Here is a 23,440-nt window from a genome sequence, read left to right on the forward strand (position 1 = left end):
GTTATGCAGCTTCTTTCTTTTTTCCTTCCAAAGTGTGCATAGAATGTTTGTCTTCTTGCACTACAGTTCTAGAAAATCTGTCTGTCTCTGAGGACTCTTCACCTACCCAGCCTTTGAGGACAATTCTCCTAGAAACAGCTGGCTCGTGGCTACCTGATGAATACAGAATTAAACCCTTATGTGCCAAATGTATCTAGCAGCATGAATATAGTTGTTTACGGGGTGGATTGTGAAGGAAGCACACAGACTATAGTTTTAAAAGCCTTAGTAGAGCTGTGCAGAAAATAAATATTGCGTTTCACAGAGGATTTTGAAATTTGTTTTCATTCCATTCCTCTTCAGAACAAAAGTAAAAAATATTGAAATTCTCCAAGAAAATTTGAAAAAAGAGTTCCATTTCAACAAAGCTGATTTAATATTATAATATATAATAGAAAACAAAAATATTAAACAAAACGTAATTTCAAAAGGAAAAACTAGGTTGTTTCACTCCAAAAATATTGAAATGGGACGTTGTCAGAACTTTTTTTTTTTTTGCCCTCAACCAAAATTTCAGTGAAATTTAGCAGAGCAATTTGATTTCAATGGAACTGTGCTTTCCAACTTAAAACTGTTCCTTCACGTTTTTCCAGCCAGCTCTACCTCTCCATGTTCTTTCATTTTATCTCCTCTCCTATTCAAGTTTCAGGTTTTGCTTATTTCTCCCATGCCTATGCTGCTGAATGTAGATTAGACAATATCAGGTGCAACATCAGGTAGTCAGTTTAGAATAATTTGTTCAGTTATAGGTGAATTAGGCCATTTCATAAGATCAGAAATGAGGCTATCCAAAGCAGAATGCAGAAATTGCCTCCATCAGCACTAGTTCAGTTTTAGAGGCTTTCTTGGTATGGACATATTATTTGAATGGAAAACCAATGAACTCCAAAGCAGGTGTACCAAGGAATGGCTACATAGCTTGTGAAACCCACAATGCTGCCAGCTTCGGTGGTGCAATAAGATTGCTAGTGATGGATATAAACTGAATCTCCAGCCCGTCTACCTAAAGGGCCTCTCCAGAGATTGATCTGGGTGGCGCTCCATCTGCAAGGAGGTCAGGTCTACCACGTCTTTTTGGCATTTGCCATTATGATGATGATGAGTTAGGCCATCCACCTACATGTGGGTTGGGGGGAAAGTGGGAGGAGGTTGGTGGGGAACTGTCAGATTTGGAAAGCATGCTCTCTCTCTCTCTCTCTCTCTGATTTATTACTATTGCTAGAGCTATGTGAAAAGTTGAAACAATTATCTAAAAAAATACAAAAAATTAGAAACTGAATTAGAATTCACCAGGTTGGGTTATTATATAGATTACACATTTTGTTTTTTCATTCACAGACTCTTGTGCAAGTCAAATATCATTGTACTTATGATTATGAATAACACACAAACATTTTGTTCCATGATAAATTAAATTCATTTCAAGCAGCAGAAACAGACTTCCTGACTTGCCCAGTCATTTGTTCAAAAGCCCTGCTGTTTTTTTGAAGTTGATACTGAAGCTGAGTCATGGTTTGATTTTCAGTGACTTTCAATGAGACTTAGGCTTCTAAGCACCCAAGTTGCTTTTGAAAATTGGACCTGAGCTCCTAAGGCACACAGGCACTTTTGCAAATTCCTGCCAATATCACTAAGTGACCAACTACAAAATGAAAACAATGACTAATGAAACAAACGGTTCATAAAACCCCACAGACTGAAAGTTATTATAATGTGTTAAAAATTAAAAATATTGAGCAATCTGGAAAAGTTATAGTTTGTTCAGAGCACAATTAACAAACAGAAACATGAGTCCTGTTAATTGTTCCTTATAAAGAGTTTGCTCTGTTCTAATCATTACCATTACTGATGTTTATTACCATGTGTACTAGTGCTAAGAAAACACACACCTTGAGGGTACTGGCAAAGGAATGAAATTAAAGTTAAAACTCCATTAAGAATGATCTTTTCTTAATGGAGATCTTGCATGCAAATAAATGCAGTCTTATAACAGAAAAAAAATTAAAGTTTTTTTCTGCAATTGAATTAAAAAATAAAGTCTTCCTTTTTTAAAGCTCTTTTCCAATTTGTGCCAATATATATCACTTCTACTGAATATGATGTTCAGAAGGGAATTAAATTCTTTTTAAAACTGTACCAATACATTTTCATTTCAATTTAATTTAATGTTGCTTTTTCTTCTTTTCCAGAATTTCAAATTATAAAAGCTCATGATTACAATAATTTTTCTAGTTATATTGGTTTGTGTGGAAGTGAGTGTGTTCAGAGGATAATTTATTGTCAACTGAGGACAACTGCAGGCTATACTGTGGGAATACTCACTTTATCGAGTTCCATAGGAACTTTTGTTATTCTTTCTAAACTTGTGATAATTGAGGCTCTTTGTATTATTTATTCATTCATTCATTTTGCTTTATATTCAGTCAATGTTTTTTGCATGACTGGATTATAAATAACACTCCCCTCCTGTGAACTGAAATATCTTATTAGTTGATGAAAATACTTTTTTGCTCTGGGTCCAGTGGCTCCTAGCAAAGCACAAAATATTACTGAATAGGAGACATGTTTTTCCATTCTGCCTCTGAATTAAGTACATGTCAGCTGCCTTTCAGTTTTAGCAAACTCCTTACCCACTCCATTTTTAAAGATGATTAAGGTATTTTATATCTCCAGGCTATTCATAAAGAAGGGCCTCCCCGTTGTCTTGCCAGTGTACTATGTACTTTGCTAGTTCAGTTACTGTTTACTGGATACTTCCTGGAATATTTTTACTTGCTAACGTCCTATACCTCTCAAGTGTGTCTCATTTTGAGAAATCTCTCTTGCTTTAGTCCCAAAGTTAACTTTGTTCCACATGAATCTGTTTTTATTGTCAAAAAATATTTACATCAGAAAGAAGGAATCATGAAATCTGGGTTACAGAAACAGTCATTCACTGGCATGAACCTGACAGTGTTTCAAGTTACCTGCATTAATCATTATTTTGTGTCCCTCATTTTGTGCATCACCCACATTATCTCTGATATCTGGGCTTTGGCAGCTTGAGAGGTAGGGGCTACTCACAATTTCAGAGTAAAGTCGGCAGTTCTAAGAGCTTTACTACCTCTGGGGGTTGAATATACATTGCATTGTTACTCAGAACAAATGGCTGGCTGTTACTGAGCAGAATTACAGGTTGTCAAGAGTCTGTGCTGTGATGCAACCGATGATGCAAGAAAACCAAAGATGGACTCTGAATAGGAACAATAGTGATTATGAGTAAAGTGATGGTGAGGAAATCCTACGAATCCACTTAAGCAATTGTAATACACTAAATGATTGCCTCGGGAATGTGACCCCTCCTCCCCCCCACACACACACAAACAGCTCTTGGTATTTGCTTTTCATTATGGAGAAAGGGTGGCAAACAGTCCAAGGTAGGATGTACTGTTGAAAAAATACAAGTGTTTTGTCTGAAAATGTATTGAGTAACACTTCAAAGCATGGCTATTTGACAAACTAACAGCTATCACAAAACTTCCTATCTGAGCCAAAAGATCTTTTGGTTATTAATAATGGTTTCCAGTTTGTAACATCAAGCAATTTGTTAGCTTGTAGGGAAGTAAGTCACAAGCAGTTTAATTTATCTTGTTGGCAGGCATCCAGTTCAAGGGTGCAATGGTTATGTGCTCCGAAATGAGCAGACAGTGTCCATATGGAACATTATTACTTAGAATGATGATTTTTGTATCGTTTAGATTACTAATGATAGCTTCCAGTACAGCAATTCCAAAGTTCTGACCCTGTACGATGGAGCCTGCCAGGTCTGTGAATTCCATCCAACGGGACTTTGTAAATTAAAGGTAATTTCAAAGAGTTTAAAGGTTTAATACAAATCATTCATCCTTTTCTTAACCCTCTGACTCACTTTTGTGTAATGTGTGCTTTAACGGTCTTGGAAGAGGGAAAACTGTTTTATGGGTCATCTGGATGGTAAGTATTTTTGTCCTCTTTCTGAAAATGGTCACACTGCTATGTGATTTGAACAGTTTCTATGTGATATAAATAGTTGATGGATCACATTTGCTGCACTTTACAAGGGATCTTTCTAATTATGACATTTCCAAAACCCCATGGTTGTCAATATCTGTAAACTGGAAATATTTATACAAGTGAACAGAACTAGGGAGAACCAGAAGTGCTGGGATCATCCCTGATAGACAGGACTCTCTCATGCTGAAAGGATTTCTAACCAACCTCCTCTTGGGAAGAATCTCTGCTAGGAAGATTTCTGATTTCTCAGTGGGAGTTAGGTTTCTTATCTGTCCTCACTTCAATCTTGTGGGAATATTGTAACTACAAATCATAACAACTCTATATCCATTACCTCACGCAGCAGTAGGTGTACCAGGATATGTGCTATGCATTTTTCTCATATAGAGACATCCTTGAGATAACTTAAAACATCTTTGCTTGCATTAAATATCTGTAGGTGCAGATATGGAGTAGTATGACATTCAAAACTGTAATCAAAGTCTAGTGCTACATTTTAAATTGCCAGTACTCCACAGAAGTGATGAGAAAGCAGTCTATCCTTTTGTTTTTCTGTGTGCTCTACTAAATTACCTATTAGCATGATCCCCTTCAAAAAACCTTCTCTCCTTTTCCAGAGGATCCCAATGAATAATTGTACTGCTTTTCAATACAATTTCAAAACATCTTTTTGGAGGCTAATTGGTGAAAATATTTCACTATCCTAATCCATCTTTTCAGTTCTGATATACAAATATCTATAGGCATCAATCTTCCCTTTGTACAAAATAAGTTTCACACAGGTACGTCCTCTTCTCACTTCTTTTGCCTTGTTCTCATTAACATTAATCAGAGAATATTGTCTTCAGAGTTGCACTGAAAATTGCTCTTGAAACACCATATCATTTACCACAATAAAGTGGCAATTCCTACCTTTCAATTTAAGTCAGTAACACAGAATAATTAAAGGGTCCAGTCCAGAACAAAATCACTTCAATTTTTGATTAAAAGAATTAAAGCAGAAACATTACAATCAAAACATACTGTAAATACCACTTCTTAAATATATGCAGTGTTGTTGTAGGTGTGTCAGTTCCAGAATATTAGAGAGACAAGGTGGGTGAGGTAATATATTGTATTGGACCAACTTCTGTTGGCGAGAGAGACAAGCTTTCCAGCTACACAGAACTCTTTTTCAGGTCTGAGAAAGGTACTCAGAGGGTCACAACTAAATACAAAATCAAAGGAATAGTTTAGCATAAATAGTTTGTCTTTTCGCACTTTCCTGTGCAAGTTCATTCGAGAGCCTAGTGGTTGTCTGGTTTCACCCACATACTTGTTGATTAGCTCACACAGGAGAATGATGATAGATAAAAAAAACCATAACAGCTGTGGCTGAACACTTTTCACAAAGCAATCACTCTATATCTGACCTTTCAGTGCTCATCCTCAAAGGAAACTGCACAACACTTTCAAAAGGCAAGTCTGGGATCTTAAATTCATAACTTTGCTAGGCACTAAAAATCATGGTCTTAACAAAGACAATGTATTTGTGTCTTATTACAATAATCTGTAACCAACTAGCCCCTCTTTGTCCTCTGACTACAGGAGCGTTAATGGGCCACTTCATCTGGAATTGTCCCTTAGAACATGTGCTACTTCTGCTACACTATCTGTTTGATCTTGTATTTAGCTGTGACCCTCTGCGTACCTTTCCCAGACCTGAGGAAGAGCTCTGTGTAGCTGGAAAGCTTGTCTCTCTCACCAACAGAAGTTGGTCCAGTAAAATACATTACTTCACCCACCTTGTTTTTTCCCCTCATTCTTGTATTTTTCAAATTCTGAAGTATGTACATTTCCTCAAGATTCATGCCTCTCCCAGATTATAATAATTTCTACTGCAAAATGCTCCGAGACTATTTGAATTTGACTATCAGATGCATTAAACCACATTCTAATTACCCCTGCTATAATATTTCTTTATAACACCTAAATTGCTTTCAGGAAAGGCGTTTCAGTGAGTGAATATTTTATACAAGACCATTTCACATTTTGTATTCCTCTTCTATGGAGCCCATTCATCACCACATTATCACATCAGAAATGTACCCTCATTTTTCACCAGAACCAAGTCTGAAAACAACAATGTAATGAAGTCTTCTTATCCTCCAAATTATAATGGCCAAGAACCATGTCTTTCTTTTTTAGGGTACTGCATGAAAGTCCTTTCAGTTTTTTTATTTTAATACAGTATTCACTAGTTACTATAATGTAATGTATTATGTAGTATATTTTGTAAGGATTCTGAGAAACTAAAAAAGATCCTTAGAAATGATAGGATTCAGTATGTGAATCAATCGGAGAGTAATACCATTGTCTTCTATGTAACTATCCATGTGTATCAGGTAGGATATGGCCTTAGGTCTGAATTTGTAACCTTATGCTGGTAACACACTCAGTGAAGAAAATGGGATTAACCTGAATAAAGACTGCAGCACGGACTCTAATAATTGAGTGAGTTCAAAAAGTGAAATTATTGATTAAACTCTAAAGAGACAAAGTCTAGTTTGAAATGTATGCTGCAGGAATAACTCCATAATAAAGTTTGTGGTTTTGGATTCGATGAATATAAAACTCAGAGATTTAGGGTTAGATTCAAAAAGGGGTTTTAGGCATTCCAATGCTAAACAGTCAATGGCTAACTTTTAGGCACTTTGCTGCCTAGTCAATTCTCAGTCCCGAGTTAGGGTTCCAGGCTCCCTATACAATGCATGGGGAGAGTTAGAAGCCAACACCTAGAGTGGAAAGCCACCAAAGGCTAGCCAGAAGGCCATGATGAGGAGAGGGGTGTGGCCAATATCCTTCCCCTCAAAGGGAGTTGGGTGCCTAACTCTAGGTGGGATGGAAGTACCTCCCACGACTCAGGATCCAATCATCTCCTGGAGTTAGGAGTGTAAGCCAGGTCAATCTTTTCTCACAAAAAAATGAGGAGGAGGAATTCAAGGATCAGAAATCAGGGCCTGCAGCAAAGCCAGTCTCAGGGCTATCTAACAAGTGCAGCTGGCCTGTAGTAGGCTGCCTGACTGGCTACACTGTCTGATTGATTCGAAGAGTCAGTAAAGCAGCTCTTAAGCCCTGCAGCAGGAGATTTCAGTAGCCCCTCAAAGCATTCATCCATGGCTGTTATAGCTCCTGAGCCTGCTGGTTCCCTGCCTTGGATCCAGCCCTGCCCCGGCTTTGCCTTGCTCCAGGTAACCTGGCTATGCCACTCAGCTCTGATTCCTGACTTTGGCTCTGATCCTTGACTCTGGTATCTGGCCTCTGACTCAGATTCTGAACCTCAGCTCCAATTCCTGGCTACTGACTCCTGCTCCAACCACTGGGCCTGATTCATGTTCCAACTGCTAGGCATGTCTATGTCTCTGACAGTTTGAGCAGCCCAGAAACCACCAGCAATAAGGAAACTAGAGCTGATATGGTGAGCATGGATCCTACAATGGCCAATATCTCTTTGACGGAGATGGTGTGAACCCTACACACCTTGCAGACCCAGGTTGCCACCCTGCAAGCACAGAATGAGGTAATGCAAGCTCAAGCCATTCCTTCTTCAGGTCTGACCCTGGCGCCCTATAAGGCCAAGCTCCCTCTGCCAGGCAAGTTCTGTGGTGAACGGGACAAATTTTGTGGGTTCCTAAATCAGTGTTGGCTCCTATTTCTGCTATGCCTGCAGTCAGACTGCTCTGATCAAGCCCAAAGGAGGATTATCATCCTACTTACCAGAGAGGCCCTGGCTTTGAGCATCTCCACTCCTGGAAAAATCAAGACTGGTTCAGGGACAATTCGAGGACTTTGTTCAACCTATGATGATGATCTTTGATGACTCAAGTCGCAAGCGTATGGTCGAAGTCACAATTCAGGTGTTGCGGTAGGGAAACCAAATAGTTGCTAAATATGCAGAAGAGTTCCAATGCTTGGTACTAGACGCCAAATGGAATGAAGTCACACAGTTTTCATTTCCAACTCAGCCTAAACAATTATATTAAAGATGAATTGACATGGGTGGAATTCCCATCTGGCCTGGATGCCTAGTCAGTCTGTGCATCAAGATTGACAACTGCCTGACTAAATAACACCAAGAAAAAGGATGGTCCTCCCAGCTGTCACCACCTCCAGCCCTCCCCTTCCCAATAGTCCACAGTAACACTTGTCCTTCAGTACCCTGGTGATGGCCAATCAGAGTCCAGCACAACTCCAACTCCCTCTCTGGCTCTGCCACCCAGAGATGCCTGACCCTAGCTTAGAGGCACTGGTGGATTCGGGTGCCTCAGACAATTTAATGGATCCGGAGTTTGCCCAAGCACGTAAGATTTCCACCAAATGCAAGGACTCTGAATGAGTGGAGTCCATACACACATCACTCCGTTCATCAGGACCCATTGCCCACTACATGGCTCCCTTAGAGGGAACTACCCTTTGAGACCACTAAGAAATTCTCCAGTTTGGACTACTTGTGCACTGCATCCATCTGTTGTCCTTGGACTTCCCACTAGCTCAATGCCCATGACCTATCCATCCCCTGGTGGTCAGGCACAGTATGCTCTGACTCCCCATTTTTCCAACAATTCTGTTTTATTGTGCCAACCTGGAACCAGCAACTCTTTTGCAGCTTACTTGGTCCTCCACAGAATTCAGAGATGTGAAGAGAAAATCCAAAGGTGACCCCGGTACCCTCCATGACCTCCCCAATAGCTCCGAGGTTTCCTGTTAAATATCAACATTTTTTTGACATGTTTCACAACAAGAAAACTGACACCCAACCACCGCATTGCAGATATAACTGCCCCAACTATCTCCATCTGGGAGCAGAGTTTCTCTTTGGGTGTATTTACTCCCTCTGCAAAACTGAAGCACAGCCCTGCCCTGCAGCTATCTTGAGGAAGAACCTGCAAAAACCATTCACGCCTCCACCTCCCCAATGATGGCCGTAATCTTCTTTGTGGGGAAGAAAGCTCCCTCCAGCCTGATGTGGACTACTGATCGCTGAACAAGATTACAATCTAAAAACTACCCTCCACCATTCATTAATGAGCTGTTGAAAGACTTTGCTCCATCAAGGACTTCACAGAGTTGCATCTCTGCAGAGCTTATAACCTGGTGAAGATTTGGGAAGGAAACGAATGGAAGACCATCTCCTATACCAGGTGTGATCACTTTGAGTAGTTGATCATGCAGTTTGGGTTGTGCAACAGCCTAGCAACCTTCCAGCATTTCATAAATGCCATCTTTAGGGACATGTTGGATCAATTTGTTATTATTTACATGGATAACATCCTAATTTTCTCTTAAAGTCAGGCCATCCACAATCATCACATGTGCACTTTCTTGGAGACACACTGCCAAAACCATCACAAGTTTGATAAAGCCATAGTAGAATTCTTGGGCTATATCATCTCACCTGAGGGCCTTACCATGGACCTGCACAAGGTGGCAATAATATCCGACTGAATCATACCACAGAATGTACGTGGGGTGCAGTAATTCTTCAGGTTTGCCAATTTCTGTAGGCAATTTGTAAAATAATTCACTAGCATGTTTACACCCATAATGGCATGCATACAAAAGGGGGGCTGGGTTGCCTGGTCCATAGAGGATTAGTCAGCCTTTGATTAATTGACCTCAGCATCCATCCTGATTCACCTATCAAGACTTTTACAACTGAGGATCATGTCTCGAATTTTGCCATAGGTGCTGTATTGTTTCAACACACAGGCCCCACAACTAACTCCATCCTTGTGCCTTTTATTCTCAGAAGCTAACCCTATTGGAAAAAATTATATCTGGGACAAGGAGCTACCAGCTATAAATGTAGCTTTCAAGGAGCAGTGCCACCTCCAAGAAGGAGCCTGATTCCCGGTCCAAGTCCTGATGGACCACTAGAATTTGGACTACCTGTGGACTGCTAGACATCTTAACCAATACCAGATTTGCTGGTCCCTATTCTTCACTCACTTTGACTTTGTGGTAAACTACCACTCAGGGATGAGAAATGGAAAAGCAGATGCCCTATCCCACAAAGATAAATATATTAAACTGGTGAAGAGTCCTCTACCACCATGCTCAAGGTGTCCAACTTTGTCAATCAGATGATCAACAGCAGTCTGACATACTCCATCCACTCCCTGATTACTCCTTCATAACCCAGATCCACGAGACACTGAACGCTGCAGTTACCAACCAACTTCAAGTTCCTATTTTAGAATGGCCTCCTCAGTCACAAAGATTGCACTTACATTTCAGAGGGAATAACTAGGCTTCAGGTATTGAAATAATGCCTCCATTTGCCACTTATGGACCATTTTGGTCAATTTAAGACCTGGCATCTGGTCTCAGGAAGCTTCTGGTGGCCACTACTATATCAACAGACTTCATTAACTGCCACCCTCCCAGGACATTCAGTAATCCCGGTTGCCATCGACCTTCTAACAAAGATGGCCTACTTCAGCCTATGCTGTACTGTTTCTACCACACGGGAGACAGATTGGTTTCTCCTGGAAAATGGCACCTGCTACCAAAGTTTACAGACAGGCAAATCAGACTTGGGACCCCAGTTCATCTCCCGATTATGGCAGGAATTTCTCAGACTCCTTGACATTGAATTCCTCACATCATCTGCCTATCACCCTCAGACTAATTGGAAAACAGAGAGTGTCAATCAAATCTTGGCACAGTGTCTTCATTGTTTTCTGAGTTATCACAAGAACAACTGGCTTCCCTGGCTGCGCTGTGATGAATTCACATATAACAATACATTCCATGCCTTAACCCAACATAGCCCATTCTTTTCAAACTATGGCTTTCACACCTAGTTCTGCATAGACATACCCATAAGTTACCCAGTACCAACCACTGCTGATTTAGCCTCCCATCAACGCAAGTGCACCAGCGATCAGGGGAACAATTGTAGTCTGCCAAAGAAGCCTGTAAATACCGTGAGGACCAAGACCATTAGACTCCCCCAATCCGGGCATAGGAGACAAGGTGTGGCACTCTGCCCAGAATCTTAAATTAAGCCATACATATGCCAAACTATCAAAATCTGGACTCTTTCAGGATTACATAATGAGTAAACTCAGTGGCTTTAAAGTTACAGCCAGCCAGATCCTTGTAAATATACCCCACTTTCAAATCTCACTTTCAAAGCCCTTCACCGAGAACCTGCATCCAAATTGCGCCAACCCACTACTGCCACCCATAACAGTTCATAGACAGGAGTACTTGATCCACCAAAACCTCAACTCTCGATGAGTTAGTAGAAGACTCCAGTACCTGATGGACTGGGAAGGCTACAGTCCGGACAAGAGGTCTCAAGAATCAGTAGAGAACATCCATGTCCTGGGACTACTGTTAGAACCCCGTCATTAGTACCCTGAGAAACTGGGCCCTGAGGAGGCACTCTTGATGGGGCGGTACTGTGCCTGCATCAGAGCTAGTCTCTGGGCAACCTAATGAGAGCAGCTGGCCTATAGTAGGCTGCTTGATTGGCTACTCCACTTGATTGGTGGGAAGAGTCAGCTGACCAATTCTTAAACCCAGCAGCAGCAGCCTGGTGGTTGCTCAAAGCATTCGTCAAGGGTGTAATAGCGCCTTTTCGTTCCCTGCCCTCCTTCTGCCATGGACGCAACCTTGCCTTACTCCTTGTAATGTAACTCTGATTCCTGACTTCGGGTCTGATCCTCAGCTCTGATCCTGACTTCAGCTCTGACCCTTGGCTCTGGTATCTGGTCTTTGATTCTGGTTCTGATGCTGAGCTTCTATTCCTGGCTACCAACTCCTGCTTCAAACACTGGGCCTGATTCCTGCTCCAACCACTGGGCATGACTGCACAGGTCCCAGTCTCTGACACTAGGTCTCCCAGGTGAGTTCCTTCACCACTGGGATATTGTGGGGTGGGGATTCCTCAACTTTTATTATTAAAGCTGCTACACATTGCATGAAATAATGAATGCTCACTGGGCCAAAGAAAGAGTGAGACTGATTCTATAGCCCAGTGCTTAGAGCACTTACCTGGGATGTGGGAGAGTCAGCTTTCAATCCCTACTTCAATGACTATTTATACTAAGCGGAACAGCTTCATCAGGAGACATTGAAGGAGATACACCCCAAAAGGTTCAACATATGCCCTATATAGAGATAAAGTCCACATCCAATTGATTAAAATTAATGATGTTCACTGGGACTTTGGTGTATTTGAAAATGTTACTATTGGCTAAAATAATGTCATGGAAACCTAAAAAATAAAATGTTTCCTTACTTCATTTTTATTTCATTCTGTACTGGATTGTTGTTGTCATTGAATTTTATTATTATTATTTCAAAAGGAATGGACAGAAGCACTTAATTTTTTTTAAAAAAAGGAGTAAAATTCCAGAACATCAAAGTTTCTAGCAAGTGTTCTTATGGAGCTTATTTCTAAGTGTCACCAGATAATCATCATATTAGCATGCCACAGCTGGTGGTAATAATCGCATTGAGTACATACACATTTCTAGGAAAAAAGCTGAGTTCTATCAAATTTGACCATGACTGTGACATTACAAGTTGCCTAAGATAAGACAGACACAGATACTAGGATCTTGCACTGAAACTGGAAAACTATATGATGCTTCAAGAGTGTAAAGATGCACTTGTATTCTCCCTGGAGGACAGAGTGCTAGCATTTAAATTGTTGTTTTTCTCTATTCCGAGAGAAACAGTAGCTCATGCTTATCTCAAGCAATTACTAACTGCTAATTTCTGTCATTTTTCTGGTCTTTTTCTTTTTAATTTATTTGCCAGGAAGAGACTTGTAACATAGATGGACTATGCTACAGTGAAGGAGATTCAAGCCCTACCAGTCTATGTCTTCTCTGTGAACCTGACATTTCTAAATTCACGTGGTCTATTAATGAAAGTAAGACAGATTTTTCTAAGATTTACAGGCATTTTGGTAAGAATGCAGTATTACATTCATTAAGTTTTAAACTGGGGCCTAATTCTGCAATCTGTGTTCATTGCTTCAGTGGGTGTTTTGGGTGCACAAGGAATACAGGATTGTGATTGTATCTGTGTGTGTGTGCTACACATATATGCAAGCTTCTGGTTCTAGGTTGAAACCTGGCAAAACGTCACAGAACTAAAAACAACAACAAACAAACAAAACAAAACAGGATTTTAGAAACTATCCACACAGCACATACTTGAGATTTATCATTTCTGCAGTACTGAAAACTGTTAGTCAAGGGGGCTGCTGGTCCCAGAGACATCCATGCTCCTCTCAAGAGTACAGGCTTTAAAGAGAAACTACTCCAGGAAAACAATGTATTTGAAACACCAATGGAAGCAGATTATTTTGAGGTTTTAAAATGGGCTATAGGCTACATTCTTGGAGGTGTTGCACAAAGGTGTCTAGGAGAAATCCAACAATCTTCAGGTAGAGCAAAGGGGAGAAATCATTCACTCTTATTCCTCTCCACAAAACCTACAGGTGCCCTTTTGAGGCCCTCATGACAGAAGTCACGGTGAAGCCTTCTGAGACAACTCCTAGGGATTAAGGCCTGGGGTCTACATTTGTGTATATGTACCAAAAAACGTAATATGGCCATTACCCCTTGGCAACCCCTTGTGCAGATTATTCATGTCCCTAACAGCAATGATTGTCGTGGGTGTATGTTCATGTTCACACATTTGCATGCATTGCATTATTATTGAACTGTTGTTGCAATAGATACATGCACTGTTGTGGAGAGCAATTACACGTATACCTAGCATTTGGTTCTGTGTTGGTCTTCTGTAAACTTGGTCATGTTGTAATGCAAAAGGTCCACGAGGATAATGACTATTAAGGTCCACCTGAACAAGAATATTGGTGGGAGAGAGTCAGAAATAAACAACTCATACTATATATTATCATGTAGAGGATGGATGAGGGATACCTGTAAATGCGATGGGATCATCTAGAGAATATCATAAGATTTGGATTTGGATTTCTGATGCCCCAAAGTATTGGAATTGGGATTTTGGTTTAAGCTTTAGTAAAGATAGGAGTGCTTTGTGAAATCTGGACACAGATCCTAGTTCTACCACCCCAAGTTTCAGTAGTACCGAGGTCCAAGATTGGGACTCAGTCCTATGTCCAAAATTGCTGAGACACTTTGAGAAAGTAAATAGAGTGATATTTTATATTCATATATTTCTCATTGGATGGAATGAAACCCTCCATGTAAATCAAAAACACTCCTCTTTGCAGTCTGTTTCAGAAACACCTCATTTTGTGTGCTGTTTTTGTTACTTCCTCTTGTAACCCTCCATCCAATTAACACCTTTGTTTTTATCCGCAACTGCATACCCATAGAGCATGCCATTGATTGCTTCTGGCATAACCTTTATAGGCTTAGGTTTTTTGAGTGTTTGTGACATAAAAGATAAATGAATAATTGATAGAAGCTTTCAACAGTTATGTCATGACAGTCTGCTGGACAAGCAACTTAGGTTTGATAGCACAGCAAAGACAAGTGGAGAATCTTATTTAAATAACTGCATAATGTAATATATGCTTTGGAAAGCAAAGGCTAAAAAATTGATACTCAAGAATAAAAGGCTATTGCTGATTCTGTTCCACATGCTGTTTCCCAAAATGTATTGCAAAGATGCATCCAGTTGTTATGAGAGAAATTATATAGATTTAAAATACCAGACTGTGAAATGAAATTAAACTTCATATATGAGAGGGTTACTCAAAGCTAAACATACCTATGGATGAATTCCACTATGACATGATTCTTCTAAACATCAATAAATGTAAACTGTACTGGTGTTTAAAAGAGAGAAAGGATGGTTTTGAGTTTAAGACACTGAACTAGGACTCCAGAGGTCAGATCAAATGCCCAGTTTTGCTACAGATTTGCTCTGTTACTTCAGGCAAGCGAATTAACTTCTCTATGCCTCAGTTTACAATTTTTAAAGTTGGGATAATAATTCCTTTTTCCCACCCTTTGTCTTATCTATTTCAATTGTAAGCTCTTAGGGGTAGGATCTGTCTCTTATTTTGTGTTTGTATAGTGTCTAGCTACAAGGAGTTTAATTTTAAGGCATCTAGTCACTACTGAAATACAATAATAATGTCTATGAGACCAAACTGTGACACCTTTACTCATGTTGATAAGCACCTTATTCCTCAAGATTCCCATTGAAATCCATGGAACTACTCAAGGTAGTGCTGAAGTCATGAATTAATGGTATCAGAAACGGTTCAATGCACTGGTTGTTTAATTGACAGTACTTTTTCTCAAAGTTGCCTGTCCAATTAATTTGTCATTCATCAATTTGGGAATAGGTTACTTAAATTTAAAATATGAATTATATATGCTGTAAGTATATATGTGCATATATTTGTATGTAGTTATAATTTTTCTTGTCTTCAATGCCTATATTACATCACTGGAAACAAACAAGTCTCAAATTCAAATACAATCATTGGTATACAAAGAAATCCTCTTTAATCACACATTTGCAGATGTATACGAGGCATGTAGACATGGAGATCTATTGTATACTTCAATATGCAGTTTTTCTTAAAATAGACAAAGATATTAAAAATCTCTGAAAATAATTAAACCTCATAAATCAACGTGATATTTGATTGATGAAGTGAAGGGACAGTATCCTCCAGAACTCTGAAATGCTATTGCATTCATTTTGTTGTAACTGATCTTGCCTCTTCTAGCTAAAGAGGATTTGTTTCAATTTATTTCCTTCACGCTCCTTATAAGGTAGATCCAACCACTGGGCAATCTTCACTCATCCCTTGAAAAAGGTTTGCCTTTGCAAATCACAGCATTAGGCTTACAAGAGCTTGCTGTGTTGCTTTCTGAATTTGTTACTTTAAACTTCTTGCTGTGATATCATATCCTGCATGTTTTCACAAGTAATGAAAATGTGTTGTCATTTTCTGATTTCTCCATTCTCAGTCTAGCAGTGTGTGTAATTCCGTGGACAAGTAAATGGTCAAAAGATAAGGGAGGTGTCATCTGACACTTAAAAATGTATGTATAGAACATATAATTTCAATGTATAGAATTATAATTTCAATGGTGTTATCCTCTGTGGTGTGGTGGAAGGGACTCGCTGCTTCCCACCAGTTCCAGGTCTTATGGTTGATGAAAATGTTGATAATACAGTGTCATCAGAAACAGATCAAGCTGGGTATCTTTTAAAGCCCTTTCTCCCAGGAGCAGATCGTATGAAACGTGACAAACACAGAACAATTATGTAGATATATATTCAAGAAAATGTGTAAAATATCATTAAAAATTGGTTTTTAACACAGTCATGTCAAAATGCAGCCCTCATAAAGTTAAACTATGAGCCTTGATCAACAAGTGTATTATCAATTAATGTTCAGAACATGATACTTGATCATTTTTTAATGTTACAGATTACTATTGTGACAGACCCAGGACAGTGGGGTGCAGGAGTCTGGTCAAATATACTGGTCACGAGGTGAGTAGTTTTCTGTTCCCTGAGTGACCAGAGCAGGGTCTGCACTAGAGTAGTCAGGAACTTGTTAGAACTAATTAAGGCAGACAGGCTGATTAGAACACCTGCAGCCAATCAAGGCAGGCTAATCAGGGCACCTGGGTTTTAAAAGGAGCTCTCTCCAGTCAGATGGGGAGGAGCCAGAGGAGAGGAAGTGCGTGTGAGGAGCTGGAGCAAGAGACACAAGGAGCTGAGACTGAGAGGGTGTGTGCTGCTGGAGGACAAAGGAGTACAAGCGTTATCAGACACCAGGAGGAAGGTCCTGTGGTGACGATAAAGAAAGTGTTTGGAGGAGGCCTTGGGGAAGTAGCCCAGGGAGGTGTAGCTGTCACACAGCTGTTACAAGAGGCACTATAGACAGCTGCAAATCTATAGGGCCCTGGGCTGGAACCCGGAGTAGAGGGTGGGCCCGGGTTCCCCCCAAACCTCCCAACTCCTGATCAGACACAGGGGAAGTTGATCCAGACTGTGGGGGAGATCACTGAGGTGAGCAAATCTGCCAATAAGCGCAGGACCCACCAAGGTAGAGGAGGAACTTTGTCACACTATATATGAAAGGAGTGTTTCAAACTGCCATCATCAGCAAAAGATAAGTGGTTCAGTGGTAATGATGATCAACTTTGTTTACTATGCCAAAAGAATTGTTATAAGGCACTGGCTAAGACATCAGCAACCAGCCAGAAATTTCTGGAATCCATCCACAAATGGTATGCACATAGTTACATGACATACATTACACAACTTAATTAGTTACAATCCCAAAGTAATTTATCACAACATTTTTGTTTTTACTTTGGTCTTGATTGTTTTTAGGTATCAATGGGGAGATGAAGCGTACTGACTAGTAACTGAATCTTTGGAGAATATGACCACAGAGGACCTGGTTATACACAACTCTCAGTGGCACTTTAAATGCTATAAGAAGTATATCCATAAACTGAATCTGGCAAGATTGGAGAGGAAAACATCAAGCATCAGGAAAAATTTGAAGACAATGGGACAAGTGTCAGCTGTGGGCAAAACTCACTTTATACTAGGTCCCATGGTGTGCATTTTGAGAAGATACCTACGTCTTCTGCCGTAAAATGGAAGCCTGAAGGCACTCATTATGCACAGTTTCAACATGTGAGACAGATTAGAAACTGTATGAAGCTGTCACTCTTAGTGGGACAACCCCAGAACTCCATCAAATTTTGAATGAAACATTAACTATGGCTGGATAACTTTCTCAGAAGTAACCAAGCAGCATTTTAGGTGCTGTTTAATGCCAAAAAAGGGCAACTTTAAAGCTTCAGTGAGATTACTCAAACTGGCAACACATTTGCATATGATAGAACAGAGCTTATTAATATGATAAAAGCAGTCTTCTGTGATGAGATATCAATTCATCTGACATATTTAGCTATCTTGGGTAATGAATGAACAAAGCCTCCAAAACCCAAGTAATTATCCAAGACTCCATCAACCTATGGACACCAATCAAGAAAATCATACTTAAACATACTTAAAGTGGGCTCTAGCACAAAGAAGAAAGTCAGACTGAAGGTGTCAGGGACTATTACAGAGCTAACCACAGACAGACAGGTCATTGTTTGCTTTTCATGTCCAGATCTCAGCATGATGTTGATCTACATGAGACTTTGGGAGAGTACAAGTTTTTGGTGGTTGCATTATCAATGTTCAAATACGATGGAACAATGCATATAACAGACAAAAAGAAAACTAATATACATCTCACGTGATCTTCCTAAGCCAGCACTGACTGACAACATGGCAGGTACTTTATGGCAGCAGAGGCCTTTCAGTATGGATGTTATAGCTGAGTACAAGGTTTCAACAAACCAGAAGCTGTTAACACCTGCTGAGATTTGGCTGAATACTTCATTGGGATGCTACAGAGAAAATATTGGACCTATGAAATAGTCCACTTCGTGTTTGATATGCATGCAGAATAATCAATTAAAAATATTACCAGAAAGAAGAGACTCCATGGTATTTCACCTGTCCAGCACAAAATCATTGGCTCCTAAAACACATCCAGTGTCACATTGAAGAAACTATGGTCTCATACTCCTAGGAAGGTTGAGTTAACTTCACACGTTGCAGGAAAAATGTTCCAGCTTGGCAAGAATTGCTCAAAGAATTTAATTGTCGCATGGCATAATGAAGCCGCTGCCTTGTGCTTTTCCAAACAAAGATGTGTGCATCTAGCTGAGACGAGGATCAGTATGATGTGTCTAGCAATGATGCCCTAAACTCAGATGACACTGATGACGACTTTGATGAATAAATGTTTTCAGTCCTGCATGTCAAGGCTAACTTCCCTAGGATTACCAAAGATCAATGTCTTTTTTAATATAAGCAATGCATCTCTGTGTTTAAAATATAAATTAATAAATATTGATTTTTAAACTTTGTCTTGAATATATATATCTACATAATCTAGATTTCTCATATTTTCCATTATGTTCATTTGAGAACAGACTTTCGAATCAAATGACACCTCCTTCTCCTTTATATTGCTCAGGGCCGGCTCTAGGCACCAGCGTCCAAAGCATGTGCTTGGGGTGGCACTTTTCAAAGGGCAGCATTCTGGCCCCTTTTTTAATTTTTTTTTTTTTTTTGCTTGGAGTGGCAAAAAACCTAACTTGCCCACAGAATGCGATTGTACTACTTTGTACTCCTAGACTATGCTATAGTGCTGAGCTTCACTCCAATAGTCACTAAAGCTCAACAACCTCACTAATCCACATACTTTATAACACACACAAATCGTACTTATTGGTATCAATGTATGGCTGATTGCTTCAGGGAGCTCTCATATTCCTAAGACTTCATTATATACATTACCAAATACAACTGCTGTTATTAGCAGCACCTGGATGTTCCAGCCAAGATTTGGGCCCCATTGTGATAAGTCCCGTCCAGTGAATAGTTAGAAACAAGGGGATCACATCATGAATAGAGCTGTGTGAGCCATTAATACAGGAACAGCTGGCTGAAGTCTCAGTTTCTTTCAGAATTTCAGAATTACCTATTAAAATTACAGTTACCACTTCCTGTAAGAGACTGAGAAAGGGGAGCAATGGAAGGGTTTAATGCCATATTGGGAATACTCCCATATGTCTGATGAAGCACAAAAATGATGAAGATTCCATATGAGTGATGAGCCAATTAGGATGGAGGAGGTTGTGCTTTCTCATGGAGTACAGCAGTTTGTTATCTCTGACATCTACATTACTGTTATCATCAGCTTTAGTTCACTTTAATCTATTTACCAAAAAATCTGCCCTGTGGATGTTTAAATTGCAGAAGTCTGAATGTACATAATCATTGTCTCGTTTCTGCTTTTTAGACAATCTACCTCCTGTGTTCCAAGTCCCTTCCAGCCAGCTGCTGACATTTATTGGTGAGAATTTTGTTTACCAGTTAATAGCAGTGGATCCTGAAGGGTCGGCTGTGCTATTCATCTTAGAGGCTGGGCCACAGGATGCCACGCTGTCTCCTGCTGGCCTTCTTATCTGGAAGGTCGATTTGGAAGAACCGCAGATCTTTGAATTCACTGTGTCAGATGAATGCAATGCACAAAGCAGATACTCTGTTGAGGTAGGAGGGGAACATTAAGGAAAAAACCTGTTTATCATGCCATTGGTTTAGTGCAGTTTCTGTTATGGCTAATAATTTGTTACTGTTTTAAAAACTGAGACTTCAGCTATTTCTTAGTAAGTGCATATTATCTAGCATGGCAGTAATGATCAATTAATCAAATAAATATCTCTGAGAACATAGAAACAATATATACAATGAACAAGAGCAGGTTCTATTGATTGCTATTTGAAAGAACACTTGCACAGCCTCTTAATAGTTCATTAATTGGCTTTAACATTCACAGTCTGTATTTGAATCTTTGAAAAAAGCACATAACATAAAAGACCAAGTTTTAACTATAAAGGGTAGATTATAATTCATTCTCAGTTATATCTTTAGAGGGTACCTTGCTCTTATGTCATTACTCCGCAACTTTGTCTTTATTGTAGGGTGCTATATTAATCCTCAGATAGCATGAGCTAATGAGATGAATAAGGTGGGGCGCAGACTCTTAATACTAGAGCAGTTTTGCTAATAATGGATAATTGTTGGCAATGCTAATGAGACTCACATGCATAACCAAGTTTTATTCAAAATAGTCATCTGTAGAGTTCTTAAAGAAATGGGGAAACTATAACTTAGCTGTTACTGTGATGGGTGTATTAGAAATGTATAGCTAGATTTTATAGATAGAATGTTTCTTTATTAAAATTCTTTGAAATCCTTTCTTTGCAAGTACACAGCATAACTGTACTCGAAGCTGTTCTCTATATTTGGAATAGAGGCAATCTAGGAAATGCATCCCTGCAAAGACATTTGTTAAAGAATTAGTGGTAAACACTATAGGCAGGCAAGCAATTAAAAGGTTATGTATTTCTTCTTTCAAAACTAAGGAACCAAGGAATTCTGCCCTCAGATACTCAATAACAACTGCTATTGTAGCCAACAGGAATTTTGTTTGCATATTTGAAGTTAGACTGTGCCCCTACTTGGAAGCTAAAATGCAGCTTTCAATAGTATAAATAAATAGCCTTCGTTGTGAGACTAGAAATAGTACATTGGTTAGAAGGAAGTTTTTCTTAGTAATGGGTGGGAAACAGATTTCAAAAAAAAATTCTCATCCCAAATTGGGATGAAAGTAAAAATCTCAAAAATTTTCACTCATTTACAAAACAACAAAAATCAAAATATCTTGTTATATTAATTTCTACACATTTTATTTTCATTACAACTCTTCCTTATTTTAACCTTGTTTTATTATAAGGTAAGTCACAGTTCTAGATCCAAAGTTGTTTTGAATGAAAAATGTCACTGATTCCTTAAAATTGTCAAAATTGCACATTGATAATTTTGAAATTTTTTGCAACATTTTTTTCAAGTTAGGAAATTCATCAAAACCAGTGCTTTCCAGCAAACAGTTTAGGTTTCAACAAATCAGCCTTTTTCATCAAAAGAAGTGTTGTTGACATATTCCTGACCACTCTATTTTTTATAATGATGTATTGTGAGTTTGCATTTCAAGTCAAATCTTAAAAGGTAACTAGATGCACCTTTCCTCTGTGATTATTTGTGACTCTTTTACCTTCTCCAGGTTTTAGTGAAGCCTTGCAGCTGCATGAATGGTGGATCATGTGTTACCAATATTAACTTCCCTCCAGGAATTGGTGAATATCTCTGCATATGCCCCAGTGGATTTGATGGAAACTTTTGCCAGGAAAATATAAATGACTGCAAACCAAACTCATGTGGGAGTGGCATGTGTGTGGACAGTGTAAATAGCTACACTTGTAAATGTCCAGCTGGTTTGAAAGGTAACACATCAGTTCTTCTAACTCCTATTTGATCTGATAAGGACTAGGGGGTTTTCAAACACAGTGTAGGATGTCCGTAAACATTTGTCAAGTGGGCTGCATGAATCCTCTCTCTGCTGCCATGACTCCTTTTCTTAGCTTAAGGCAAGTGGAGAGTGTGTAAGTACAGCCATTGGTTGTCTGTGCTGAGGGAATCAAGCAACACAAAGCTCCAGCCCATTGAAATCAGAGTGGAAGCTGTGGTGCTACGAACTATTCTGACTCAGCTCCTCCCCTTCTAACTCCCACTCCGCCATCCAAGCAGGAGAGCTGGGGCGCCCAGAACAGGCAGGTGGTCATATTTATGGGCTTCTGGGGCTGCACTAAGCTGAACCAAGTAATACTGTTAATGCTGTCTGGGAAGGAGCAGAAAGAGGGCAGAACTGAGAATGGGTGATGGAAAGGCAACTGGAAAGGAGAAGATTGATGTTGGGAGAGAGGGAAGAAGAGCTGAAAAGGGTGTGAGACAGATTAAGAAGTTTATTGTAGCAGAACCACACTGCCCTACCTGAAGCTTCATTGGTCACTGGACCTTAGTCAGGCATAACAGGGGTTCCCAGCATGTTGCTGGTACAGTGTACTGTTCTCTGCCTGGCAAGACATCTCTTCTGACCCCTGTGTAGGACGTACAGAGCCATTGTCCCACCTCTTCGTGGTCACCTTTTTTAGGTATCTGCTGCTCCAGAGAGTGATAAATTAGCAGCAACGCCCACAGTCATGACAACACAAGCACTGCAGCTGTGGATGACTCTCATGCAGATGGCATAAAGGGGAAAGACATATTTCACCTTTCATTTACCAGGAGCAAGAGACTGGGTGGGGTGAGGGAGCAGGATGAGATTGAAAGGACATGAGGGAAGGAATGAGAGAATGCACTGCAGGGACAGACACAGATGGGAAGCTTCAGGAAATGCAATGAAAGGAAAGAAAGAATGTGGTAAAAGACTGAAACCTGGAAAGAAATAGTATAAGCATCAAACAAATAGTGTAGGCTAAGGGGCAGACATATCTGGATCTCCTACAAAGGATTTAGGCCTTTGGTTTTGATTTGCAGTGAATAGTTCAATCACTTGTACAAGTGAGCAGGTAGATGCAGGAGGAATTTCCATCTCTAGCTGTTATAAAGCAAATCTTCACCTGGCATAAATTGTTACAGTTCCATTGAAGCCAACAAAGTATACAGATCTACACCCGCTGAGAATCAGTTCTTGTGACTCTTTATGATCCTGTGATCTCTCTTTCTGTTTTAAGTACTTTTGCTGTTAAAATAATTTTGGACGTGGGCATAATTCTATACTCTTTGCGAGGATACTTAAAATAAACCACGGAATGTTTGCTGACAAACCAAAGTGGTCTTGTGGGAGTATTTACAATACAAA

At 39.7% G+C, this 23,440-nt stretch overlaps 1 protein-coding gene across 1 annotated transcript in view; it reads left to right on the top strand.

Moving 5' to 3' along the window:
• LOC127030228 (von Willebrand factor D and EGF domain-containing protein-like) overlaps window positions 1-23,440 on the top strand; it is a 157,747-nt gene that overhangs the window by 54,983 nt on the left and 79,324 nt on the right. The window contains exons 10-12 of the mRNA XM_050916328.1: window positions 12,886-13,000; window positions 19,979-20,229; window positions 21,803-22,022. Of these exons, the coding sequence (XP_050772285.1) occupies window positions 12,886-13,000; window positions 19,979-20,229; window positions 21,803-22,022 (586 nt within the window). The remainder of the gene's footprint in view (window positions 1-12,885; window positions 13,001-19,978; window positions 20,230-21,802; window positions 22,023-23,440) is intronic.

Source organism: Gopherus flavomarginatus, chromosome 10, assembly GCF_025201925.1.
Source record: "Gopherus flavomarginatus isolate rGopFla2 chromosome 10, rGopFla2.mat.asm, whole genome shotgun sequence".
Lineage (NCBI taxonomy): Eukaryota > Metazoa > Chordata > Testudines > Testudinidae > Gopherus > Gopherus flavomarginatus.